Source organism: Micromys minutus (genome assembly GCF_963924665.1).
Source record: "Micromys minutus genome assembly, chromosome: 12".
In the NCBI taxonomy this organism is placed as follows: domain Eukaryota; kingdom Metazoa; phylum Chordata; class Mammalia; order Rodentia; family Muridae; genus Micromys; species Micromys minutus.
This window is the reverse complement of record NC_137981.1, coordinates 50659404-50671354: the sequence shown is the minus strand read 5'-3', so window position 1 is coordinate 50671354 and position 11951 is coordinate 50659404. Positions and strand designations below refer to the sequence as shown.

The 11951-nt window shown below is 44.7% G+C and overlaps 1 protein-coding gene across 1 annotated transcript in view; it reads left to right on the top strand.

The window, feature by feature from the left end:
* The first annotated feature begins 222 nt into the window (after positions 1–222).
* BIN3 (bridging integrator 3) overlaps positions 223–11951 on the top strand; it is a 35847-nt gene continuing 24118 nt past the window's right edge. Inside the window, exon 1 of the mRNA XM_080926050.1 lies at positions 223–307. Within this exon, the coding sequence (XP_080782176.1) occupies positions 300–307 (8 nt within the window). The 5' untranslated portion in view covers positions 223–299. The remainder of the gene's footprint in view (positions 308–11951) is intronic.

The following is an 11951-nucleotide window of genomic DNA, read 5'->3' as shown; positions in this document are numbered from 1 at the left end:
GTGTTTCTGAGTTAGAAACCCCATATCAGACAGAGAAAACTGCAGTGACTAGCCTGTGAAGGGCTCTATGTAGAGATCCTGGTAGTTGGGCCCCCGTGCAACCACGGCCAGCAAAGGAAACTCTGCCTCAAACAACAAGAGAACAAAGTGTTAACTCGTAGGCCCACCTCCCACCCGCCTCTTCCGGGAAAAGGGGGTGTGTTCTACATCACTTCCTGGAGACTGGCTGAATCCGGAAGTGATCCTGGAGAGCCTACTTTTCTACAGAGGACCCTGGCAATCGGCGTGGGTTTAGGACCATGAGCTGGTGAGTGAGGCCGGGTGGCGTCGGCTGGAGCCAGGGCGGCCCGACGGCCCCGCTCCTCGGTGCCCTCCCGGAGGCTCCGTCTCTCGGCCAGACACCCGAGGATCCCTTAGTCTGGGATCCCGCGACTGTGCCTGTTGCCTGCCCTTTCTCCCGTCGCATTTTCTTTCAGCTCCTTGGTAGGAGGAGTCCCTCTTCTCTCAGCTATCCATTGAGGTGGAGTCAGTGTCCTCCTTCGCTCCCGTGGCCATCTATCTCTACACCGCGCCTGCCCTCTTCCGAGCTGTGTTTCTCACTGAGGTAGTCTAGGCAGTCCTGTGATCAAAAACCAGCTGCTTTCAGAGAACTGTAATAGTAACCTAACAGTCCTCAAAAGGCAAAATTCTTTTTTAAAATTTAAAAGTTGGTTCGCACACCAAAGGGATCAGAATCACACCACGCACAACCCTTTCATGTGTGATTGGACTCTTTGACTCTTTCCAGGGCTGTGACCCTCTCTCTAAGATAAACAAAGCTTAAACTTTATGGGGATCAAACCAAGGAGTCATGGAGCTGGGTTGTCGCAGCCGCAGGTGGTGGAGAGCTCGCAGCAGATTTTTCCTAATGTTTGTGATTAGTTTACTGTGGAAAGTCCTCTTTCCCCAAAAGCTACTCCTTATTTGTTACTCTGGATTTTTTTTTTTTTAATATGCAGAGGGGAAAAGTTATAGATTTTCTATCTTCCTAGGGTTTCTTTAAGAGCTGCCCATGTCAAGGACTTTGCCTTTAGGCCCAAAAGCCTGTGTGTCCCCAGTCCCCATTCTCACAAACTCCTGCATTGCATTTGTATAACTAAATTGGCCTCCGGAGAAGTCCGAGATTAATCACCCCTCTTCAGATCCCAAGGTACATTAATGTAGGGGCCATACTTGCTCAGAGCCCAGCCTATTATGCAAAATAAGTGGGTGGTAATCAGCTGTGAATGAATGAATGAAATTAGCTAGACACCCTCTGAGAAGGCTTTCACTCTTGACCACCAGTGGAGACCAAGCGTTAGCCACAAGCATCTAACGTCAGTCAATGTCAAGGACAGCTTTCTAATGTACAGTGTAAACCACTTCGGCCCCTTCCTCCACCTACTTCTCAGACTGAGATTAATTGGTGAACAAATGTCAGACAGCAGGAGAAGCAGTGAAGGGAAGCCCCCTGCGATGCTCTAATAAGCCCCAGCAGGAGATACTCATTTCCTTTCAACCTCTTGCTCCAAGAGGTCAACAAAAAGCTGGAACCCCTAAAAGCTAACTTCCCTGTCTTGTTATAGCTTAGCGAGTGACAGGTCAAGGGGCACTTCTTCAATTCCCTTTTTTGTAGGGAAATTTCCTAGAGGAATTGTTTCTTTTAAGCACCAGTCAGTGTACCTCTAGCCTCATGATGCTAGCAGTCATCTTGGTTTCTGCACCTTGAATCTTCGAGTCTCTCTTGCCTAGAAGGCAGAAAGTACATGTGCTTCCTGTTTAGACTGACATTTATCATTAGAAAAATGGAATAAGCGAAACAAAGACCACTAGAGGTGTGGGTTCTGTGGATGAGCTGAGGCAAGTTGTTTTCATATGTCTTTCAGAAAGTTTCCCCTCCTCCTCCTCTTCCTTTAGTAAAAAACTAGCCTTTTTTTTTTCAATAATTTCATCATTTTCCAACGATGCCCATCAGGTTGGAGAGAATTGGAATTGGCAGAGGTTGTCATTTGCCAGTACAAGCACATCCTAGTGCCTCTTTGGACTGAGGGTCACAACCAAAAGCATGGCTTTGTCCCTAAAGGATGAGATTCTTTTCTCTTCCTGCTTCGAGGGCTTCTACGTCATCTCTTGCGTGGACCCTGACCCCCTCTCCCAGAGAGGGGACCAACACCAGTGCCTGGGCACACAATCGCACTCAGTTCCTAGCTCAATGGCTGGCAAGGGAACGAGGGTTGGGTCCTTCTGATTCACTCCCAGCGTGGTTTTCCTGCTCCCAGAATGAATCCATCCATTCATCTGAGACTGGAATTTTCACTAGAGGAAGAGACCAGAGTGACGTAGAGCCATCATGGGAGGCTAATGCCCAAGGTCAAGTTCACCAAGTACATGGACTATGCCAAGCCCAGTTAAATAAGACCTAAAGCTGCCATGGCCCATAGTGCCCAAAGGGTATCCATTGTTCTGGACTAGGCTGTACTTTCAAAATGTCACGGTGAGAAATGTCCAATATTGATGCCCTTTGCACACTGTGGACTTTGCACGAAGAGTAAGAGGTCTTTGTTTCTTTCACTAAGCAGGCAGCCTGCATAATCCGTTTATTTAGTGAGTACCTGCACCACCACCCACCCATTAGCCTTCCAGCAAGGCAACTCAGTGATCTGTCCTATTTAGAAGGAAGCACTGGATATTTACCTCTCAGAGCACCAAATCATCTCCTCGGTCCCAAATCAAATGCACCCCCCCAACTTTGTCCTCACCCCGGCTCCTCCTGTCTCCGCATAAACATGTGTTCAGTATGGTGTGTAGAGAAACTTAACTACAACTTGGAGTAATTGCCGGGCATGGTGGCACACACCTTCAAGCCTAGCACTTGGGAAGCAGAAGCAGGTGGATCTCCGAGAGTTCAGGGCCAAACTGGTCTACATAGTAAGTTCCAGGCCAATCAGGGTTCCACAGTGAGACCCTGAATCAAAACCAAACAAGCAGTGACTTTACCCTAGCCATCCCCAAGAATTGTAGCTTTCCCTGGGTCCAGGTACCTTGATAATCTGAGGTTTAAATGACAGGACGGAAGGTAGGGGAGTGGGTGGGGTGGTGCTGGAGCTGGAGGTGTGGAGTCATTTGAGAAGGGAAGGGATTAAAGGTAATAGAGATAACACTGGGCCAGGAAGCCAAGTGCTCCATTCAAGTCCAGGTCCTGCTGCTCACAGGGTGGCTGGTCAGCCTTTCCAGGTCTTGTTTTCTCCCTTTGTGATACGGAATAGATAATCCCAGAAGATACTCTGCGTCAGAAGTCTGCTGGGCCGCATCAAGACTGTGTGCCCCTTTCTGACATATAGGCTTCTCCTCCTCGCTCATGGCTTCTTAGATATTGATATTCCCCAGGCTCAGTGTGCAGTGTGTTTGGAAGGTGAACAGCTGGTGTCCCACAGGCGGGGTGTCTGGTAAGTTAGGTGTCAGTAAATGCCTTTTTCCTCTTAAGTCCTTTTCCAGTTTTGATGGTTTTATGCCGCCGTACAGTGCAACACAGATGATACGTAACCAATATTTGTTGATTAAATGCTGTTAAACATTACAGAGGTACCGAGTGTTGAGAAACATCTGGAAGGCTGTAAGAGTCAATGCTTGCCTTTAGCAAGTGCCTGGAAGTACTGGAAATTACATTGTCAGGAACGATTCCAAGCAGATTTTAATTGAACTTTGACCTACTGAGTGCCTAGTGTTCCCATGGAGAACCAAGAACAGGATGCAGGTGAAAAGAAGCGTGTGGGGAAAGTGTTTGGAGAGGGTGCTTGGAGCGGTTTGCACGGCCAGTCGGTGGGGGGTCAGCGCAGTACATGCTGGTCAGGCAGAGGCTCCACGGTTAGGGCTTGGCACTCTGCTTTGGAGACACTTTTTGTCCTGCTGTCAGTGCCCTGCTGAGGAGTGGACATTGAGCCTGGTCTTTGGAAAATTGAGGGCTTTTAAGCAAAGAGGTGGTATAGCAAAAGCAATGGTTTAAATTATTGTGGCCATGGCCTGCAAAGCTCAAAAAGGAGAAAGAATAAAGTCATGAAAGCCATCTTGGATGATATCTTCCCAATAGTCTTATTGCAATTTGTGTGTGTGTGTACTTTTGTGTGTGTGCTCACGTGTGCACGTGTGCAATCTTGTTTTACAGGTGGCCCCCAACCTTGTTTTTTGAAATAGGGTCCCAGGATAAATGTATATTATACTATATTTATATATAATATATGTATATTATATTATATTTACATATAATATATGTATATGTATATTATATTCACATATAATATATGCATATATAATGTGTCACAATTTAAATTGATCTATATGCCCTGGGTTAGAACCCAGCACCCCAAAAAGAAATTTGGTAGGTATTTTGCATGGATCGCAATTTGAAAACTGACTGTGCAGGAGTATGGTCACAGATATTCAAACTACAAACTAGTACTTGTCACTTCAGCAGTGTGGCTATGGTGTTAATTTGGCTGGTTTCGCTATGTTGATAAAAATACAATTTTTTAAAGGGTGGGTACTGGGGGTGTAAATCAGGCTGTAGGTTCAATCCCCCCAATACCAAAAGAGACAGAGACAGCAGATTTCTGGCAAACAGACCAATGCCATCTCAATGCCATCATAGGGGCAAGAAGTGTCTGAGGGTGAGGAGTTATGGGAACCCCGTGGGGTGGTGGGAGCTGGAGGGACAAATTGGGCTCTGTGGACCTGAGACAGTGGAGCCACAGCAGCCTGGACCCCAGATGAACCAGAACATGCCAGAAACAAGCTTTGTCACTGTGGATGTCCAGCAGCTATGAGACACACGCACACACATACACATGCACACATGCATGTGCACACACATGTACACACGCACACACGGTGAAGTGACATGTTAAATGAGTGATGTAGCCAGGCATAATGGCATGCCCCTGTAATCCCAACACTTGGAATACTGAGGCAGGAGCATCATGAATTTGATAGCAGCTTGGACTATAGATTGAGATTCTGTCTCAAAAAAGTAAGTGAAGTGTGAGTGTATATGTGGACATGGGTGAGACTCGGAAGTATACAGCTGAGTGTCAAAGCTGGCGTCTCAGTGACATTGTGCTGCTTATGTAAAGTCGAGACCAGAAAAATGAGACTAGGGGTTTGCCGGTGGACACATGTAGTGAGAATATGAGGTGAATAAGAAATCAGCCATGAGGCAGTGATTCACACCTTTAATCCCAGCGTTCGGGAGGCAGAGGCAGGGGAATCTTTGAGTTAGAGGCCAGCTTGGTCTATAGAGTGAGTTCCAGGACAGCCGGGACTACACAGAGAAACTGTGTGAAGAGAGAAGGGGGCTGGGGAGGGACTGACTCAGGCTTGGAGCTTCAGTGGCAGCATTCGTGAAGTTGGGCACCCATCCTCTCCTGTCTTCATTGATGGATTAGAATGAGGCTAATGGGGACCTGTCCACCAAGCACTAAGGTTTCTCAGCTATTCATCACCAGGCACCTTGACTTTCCTATCTGCTCAGCTCTTGGCGTTTAAGCACACGCCAGCCTCCAGGCTGCTAACACAAATCCTCACACTGTTTAGGGAGAAATCCCCTCTGGGTTGTAAGCTCAGGAGTAGCTTGACCCCGGATGGGGTACAGTCTGCTACAGGACAGCCTCTCGCTTCAAGAACAGCACAGAAGTCTTCTGTCCACTCCTCCTGTGTGACTTCAGTCACTTTGCAGCCCTCCCTCTAGGCCTCAGTTTGGTCCTTGTCACATGACCACTGCCACCACTGTCACGGTAAAACTCTCCAGACCACTTAGTACCAGGAGCTTTTCAAGCATTAACAGCCATATAGGATAAGCAGACGTTTGCCCTGTTTTACAGGTAAGGAAACCGAGCAAGTTGAGGTGACTTGTGTGAATGTCACAGCTGGTGGTGGGCACAGCCAGGATCTGAACCCCAGCATTCTGACACAACGCCTTCCCCAGTGCCTTCCCTGTGAAACACAGGAGTAGAGCACTTCCTGTGAGTCAATGGATAGATCAGAAGCATCTCACACAGATGCTTAATAAATGCTCACTTTAATTCGATGGTGTCCTTGTTTACATGACCTAACACCATGTGGTTCATTCTATGTCCCCATCAGAGGGCAGCTTGACGAACAGCGGGAAGGAGGGAGTCACAGATGAGCTGGTGGATTGTCCTGGTCCCACATACAAGTCAGCCAAGTCACAGAGTCATGCTTTTTATTTTTAATTCTGCACACAGAATGAATGGCAGGTCAGGGGTCATGTTCCAAGTTCTCTGGTTTGGGATGCAGTTAATTCGTGTCAAGCATATCCAGGACTGGAGGCAGTGGTATCACAGATAACCGCAGTGAATGGTTTCAGCCCAGGTTGTTACCCTTTAAGGATGTCCGTCCTTCCCTTTCTCAGGCTGACCTTTCTCTGGCCTTCAGCATAGCAGCTAGAAAAGAGATCCGCTGAGCACCTGTTCCAGCAGCGCCACATGACTCTATAAACCCTGCCTGGCCGTGACCCAGGCCTTGGTCCTCTACTTGTATGATTGTTAAAGTGGCAGTGACCTTGTGGGCCTTAGACCAGAGCAGGCAGGACTCCAAAGACAGTGACTGAGGGATGGGGGCAGGGCCAGTCCTTGTCCACTGGAGAAGCTGCCGCCTCACGCCTACCTTCCTCTCTTGCCGAGACAGTGACTCAGGCCCAGACCACTCCCTGGGGAGCCAGGGTTTCAGCCACTATCAACCACCGCCCACTCTTGCTCAGCCCTCCTTTATTCTCACCCCCACCCCAGCTCTGTGAGTCTCTTACCCAGCTGGAGATATCCAGAGACACAGAAAGGGGGGCCCTGAGTCACTCTGGGGTTCTCTCTACCCACAGGCCTAGATACCTATTTACTAGAAACAAATTTTGGAAAGGCAGGTGAAGCCGAGAGAGCACACAGAGTGTATAGAGGTTTGAACTCCCAGCCATTGCGTGTGTGAGTGCAAGGGATGCTCCCAAGAAGATAGGAATTGAGTGTGTGCTGGGGTGACTCAGGGGATCCCCACCCAACCACCATCTGGGTCAGCCTGTTATCTCGGTCCCTGCAGTAGGGGCGGGTGAGGAAACAAAAGATTGAGAAATCTAGCAAATGGAGAATGCAAATCACCGTTTTGTAAATAGATGTTACACAAGAGCAGGAACTTTTTTGGAAGGTTTTACTGAGACAGACAGAATTAGCCAACTGGCATCACGCTGCTAATGGAGATATTTACTGTTTGAAAGGAGTATATTTGTAGCTTTGGAGAACATCCTGTTGACTTCTTTATTGTGAAAAAAAAATAGAATCCTTTCCCTCTGTACACACGGAAATTGTGTTTTGTTTTCTTTCTGTCCAAGGTGAGGCATGTTGGAGGTTGAGGGCTGTTTTCTCCATTTTGTTACTGAGACTAAAATATCCCTTCCCCTGCCTATGTTTATAGAGTGACCAACAGAACTGAGAAGTGCCTGCCGTTTGAGACAAGGAACTGTGAGCCTCTTGATTGCTTCCAGAACATAGGAGCTTTCTGAGGAGCAAACCCTACTTTCTCTCTGGACTAGTGCTTGCCCCACTAGTCTCCAGAAGATAACAGGAAAAAGCAAACAAACAGAAACAAAACAAAACAGGGTCAGGAGGAACAACTCACAAGCTGCCAGAGCAGTAGCTTCTCTCCAAACTGCCACAGGAAAGGAGATGCAGAGAGCCTGGCGAAACGTAGCTAGGCTGCAGTTCTTTTCTTTTGTCCCCTCTGCCCACTGAGAGTATGTCCCATATCAGTGCCAAGGAGCATCCCATCTGCCCCTGGTTTCTAGTTATTTCCTGGGCACACTGGGGTTAATTTATATATATATATAATTTATTTGTATATTATATATAATATAAATTATATAAATTAACCCCAAAGACTATCTCCCTTCATAGTATCCTCAAAATCTCTTTAGCATAGATTGCCTTTGGGAACTGGAGAGATGGCTCAGTCATTGAGAGCAATTGCTGTTCTTGCAGAGGAACGGAGTTCAGTTCCCACCATCTGTAATCTGTACCTCGACTTCCAGATATCTGACACCGCCTTCTGGCTTCTACAGGCATAACATTCATGCACATAAAATAAAAATGATACATTCTTTTGACTCAAGCTCTGGTAACTTCTCCAGACAAAGGCTATGTCTGATCTGCAGCTGGCTGTTGGCATTTCTTGTCAATTTACTTTGATTGAACATCAGATTAGAAGCCCAATACCTTTTTGTCCTTTATACACCTTTGTCTAAAAGTGAGGGGAGGATAGGGGGGCTTCTTTGTATATTGTTCAGAAATTCTAAGTCATAGTACAGTACTGCATTCTGCAGGACCTGAATGTGGAACAGAACATTTCTTTTGCTCATTCATTTAATCACTCATCACTGTGGGATGACATAAAAGGTCCTTGAGACCATGGCACTGGTTTTCCTTGTTTGTCCTGATGTTTCCAGACCCTAGCATAGCACTTAGTACAGAAGGTGGCCCTCAGTAAGGATGCAGTAAACATTTACAAAGGCTGAGAACGCTGCACCATACATCCAACAGTACCTGCCAGGGTTACAAAGAAGAAAGGCATCCAGCCTGTGTCCTCGATAGGCTATGTGTCATGATCAGAAAGCAAGATGTAGATACATAGGAGTTAATCAGTCCGAACCCTTTACCAAGCAGAACGCTTCAGTCTTGATAGGATAGTTCAACAGTAGGAAACGCATTTTCTCACTTCATCACAGTGGAACATCCGGGAAGTAAATGGCTCACCCTGATGCATGCTACCAAGACACTGGCTTGCCAAAAATGCAGTCTTTGTGTCTTTTAGTAATCTAGGAACAAAAAGCTACTTTCTTTCTGTTTGAGGCTTTCTGGCTGAAGTTGGTGACTCCCTTCATATTTCTTAGTGAAAGTACAAATGCAAATCCATGTTGTTCTTACAATAAATAAATAAAAAGACTGTTTCTAGTTAATACAACAACTAAGAAGTAAGCATAGGTTTGTAATTGTAAAGAAAAGGAACATTTTATCATTATTTTCCTATTATTTAGAAACCCTAGTTTCCCTTCTGCAGTTGAATTTCTTAAGCTATACAGATTAAGTGTGTAGGTATGGTGGTGTGGTGGGTGGTTGCAAGGTAACTGTATTCAGCAAGATAAAATGAAAAAGAATCCCATCTCATGGGATTAAAAAAAAATTAACCACTATGAAACATGCCTAACACAGGTAGAGCTACAAAATTTACATTTAAATATTACTTTGGGCTCTTAATAGCCAACAAAATAAATGTAGAGGCCCTATTTAAGAAAAGGGCGGAAGGATGGAGTGGGAGAGAGGGTAATGGAGAAGAAACAAAGAACCAAGTCTTATGACTAAGGGACACAAGAAAAAGACTTGAATGAGCAGATGGAACTATTACCAGCCTAGGTGTAAACGTATGTGTCTGTGGATCTAGGTTCTTCACACACCTAAAGTATGATACATCTCTAATGATATTAAATATGTATTTATAGGCTTTCGTGTGGAGGGAGGACACAACAGATGACTCATCTTGAATAATAAAACAAAATTAGCCCTAAATATTACCTGGAAAGTCATGCAATGAAAAAGATTCGGTTTTATTGGATGTTAAAGTTTTTTACTTATCTGTGAAGCAGTAGGAACATTTAACACCAATACATGATTTTTCTTAAAGATATTTTTCAAGTCATGCCTGGTGGTGCATGCCTGTAATCCCAGCACTTAGGAGGCTGAGGCAGGAGGATTGCTGTGAATGTAATGTCAGCTTATACTATATAATGAGTTCCAGGCCAATGTAGGCTTCAGAGTTAGAACCTATCTTAAAAAGAAAAAAATCACACAAACATACACCAAAAGAAAAAAGAAAGATTGTATAGTACATGTTCACTTCACATGTGTGTGTCAGGGCCAGAACAACCTCAGCTGTTGTTCCTAGTCCCTTGTCTCTCAAGGTAAGATCTCACCAGCCTGAAACTCCAAGTAGGCTGTGCTGGGCAGCCAGCAAGCCCTGGGGGATCTGCCTGTCTCCCGCTCTGAGATCTTAAATTACAAGTGTGCGCCAGCACACCTAGGTTTATAAAAATAAATAAATAAATCCCCGTTAAAGCAACTCTCTAGCCACACACTTTAAATCAGTTCTAAATAGATATAAGATTTAAGAGTTTAAAAAATAAAAAAAAAAAAAACACTAAAATCCAAGGGAGATAGGATGATCAAATTAATCTTAAGAAATTTTCCAGTCTTAACGCCACAGCAAGAGAGATGGGGTGTAGACTAATGGGGTGAAATTGAGGGACTGACATCCAGAGTATAAACTGGCCTCTTACAACTCAGTAGGAATAAAGAGAGCCCAGTGTTTCTCCAGTGGTCCTCATGTAACCCGTAAACACATGAAAGGGAAAAGATGTTCAGCGTCTTAAGAGAGATGCAGATCAAAGCCACAGTGAACTCACTTCACACCCACCTGTAAGAAGGAGGAAAAAGGTAGACCCTAAACTGGCATTGGGCAACCCTAAGAACTATCATCCAAGCTTCCTTTCCAGACCACAGCAGCTCAGGAGTTGGCAGCTCTATTTAACCCTAGAGTTGAGTGAAGCTGGTCCCAAGGCCAGGATTGGATGAAAGATGCTTGTTTTAAAAAAAAAATGTAGAGCGCAGTTATATCCCCCTTACTGAGAGAAGCCTCTGCTCTGCCCTAGTGAAGGACAGAGGGTCCCCTCAAGAGAGCTCTACACTAGGGCACATCCAGGGGGATTTCTCTGTGGAACTAATAAAGACCTCACCCCAGGAACCCTGACTCACATGAACTTTGTTCAGCCCCTTTAGAAAGAACTCTAGCCACATGGTCATGTGGCCCTGTTTTTCTAAACTGAAAGCATTTCTACCATAATTCATCTTTATTGCTTGAGGAAACCTTTGTCTTTTTTTTAACCCCCCTCATGTCACTCAGCTTTGACATAGCCTGAGCCTTTATTTGGGTGGGACTGGGAGATTGAATTGAGATTCTACTACTTAACCTGCCATTTATGAAGGCATTTTAAAATGTTTTTAATAAAACAAATGAAAAAATGAGTAACTCTGAGTTTGAAGTATATGTACCTCTGAAGTTGCCTTCCAATTGCACTGGTGAGCCTGGGTTCAATCCCTGGCATCACAAAAAAATGAGAGGAAATTGGATTTAACAATGAATCAGACAGAAATGGTAAAGGTAGGCTGAGCAATTATGTCAATGGAAATCAAATAATATAACAGTTTTTTCAGTGTGTCCCTGAAACTAGTCACCAGTAAGGAAACAAAATCGGTTTTAAATATTAATGGTAATTGTTTGGGAATCCATTTGGTAAACAGGAGAGAGTCACATGAACAGGATAGGACAGAATTTCTGGTGGATACAACCAAGATAACAGAACTCACGATGTATCTCCTACAAGGACATCCGTGACAGAAAGGTGACTGTCACTAGCTCCAAGAGCATGAGACGAATCATTGGTCACGAAACCTTGAACTATGTCCTGACATCTTACCATTTGTTTACAAAAGAAATGTGGGATTTCCCTAAATTTTACATCAATTTAAAAATTTATAGTTATGCATTGCTAGTTAGCACAGAAATGCCACTTATTTCTAAATTGTTAGTAGAAAACAAATTCAGTCAGCTCTACTAGAGAGAAAAAAAAACCTGAATTCTCTTTTTCCTTTGAGAAAATGATACTGACTCTGTCATGTAAAAAGACAAAGACCATAAAGCCAAAAAGGTAGGAATAAAAATACAGAAGTGTGTCAAGCAGATGATTGATAAACCTGCAAGGTTATCCTTGATTTTTTTGTTTCATTTGTTCACTTTTAAATTTTATTTTGAAGCCTTTTTTCCACACTTAA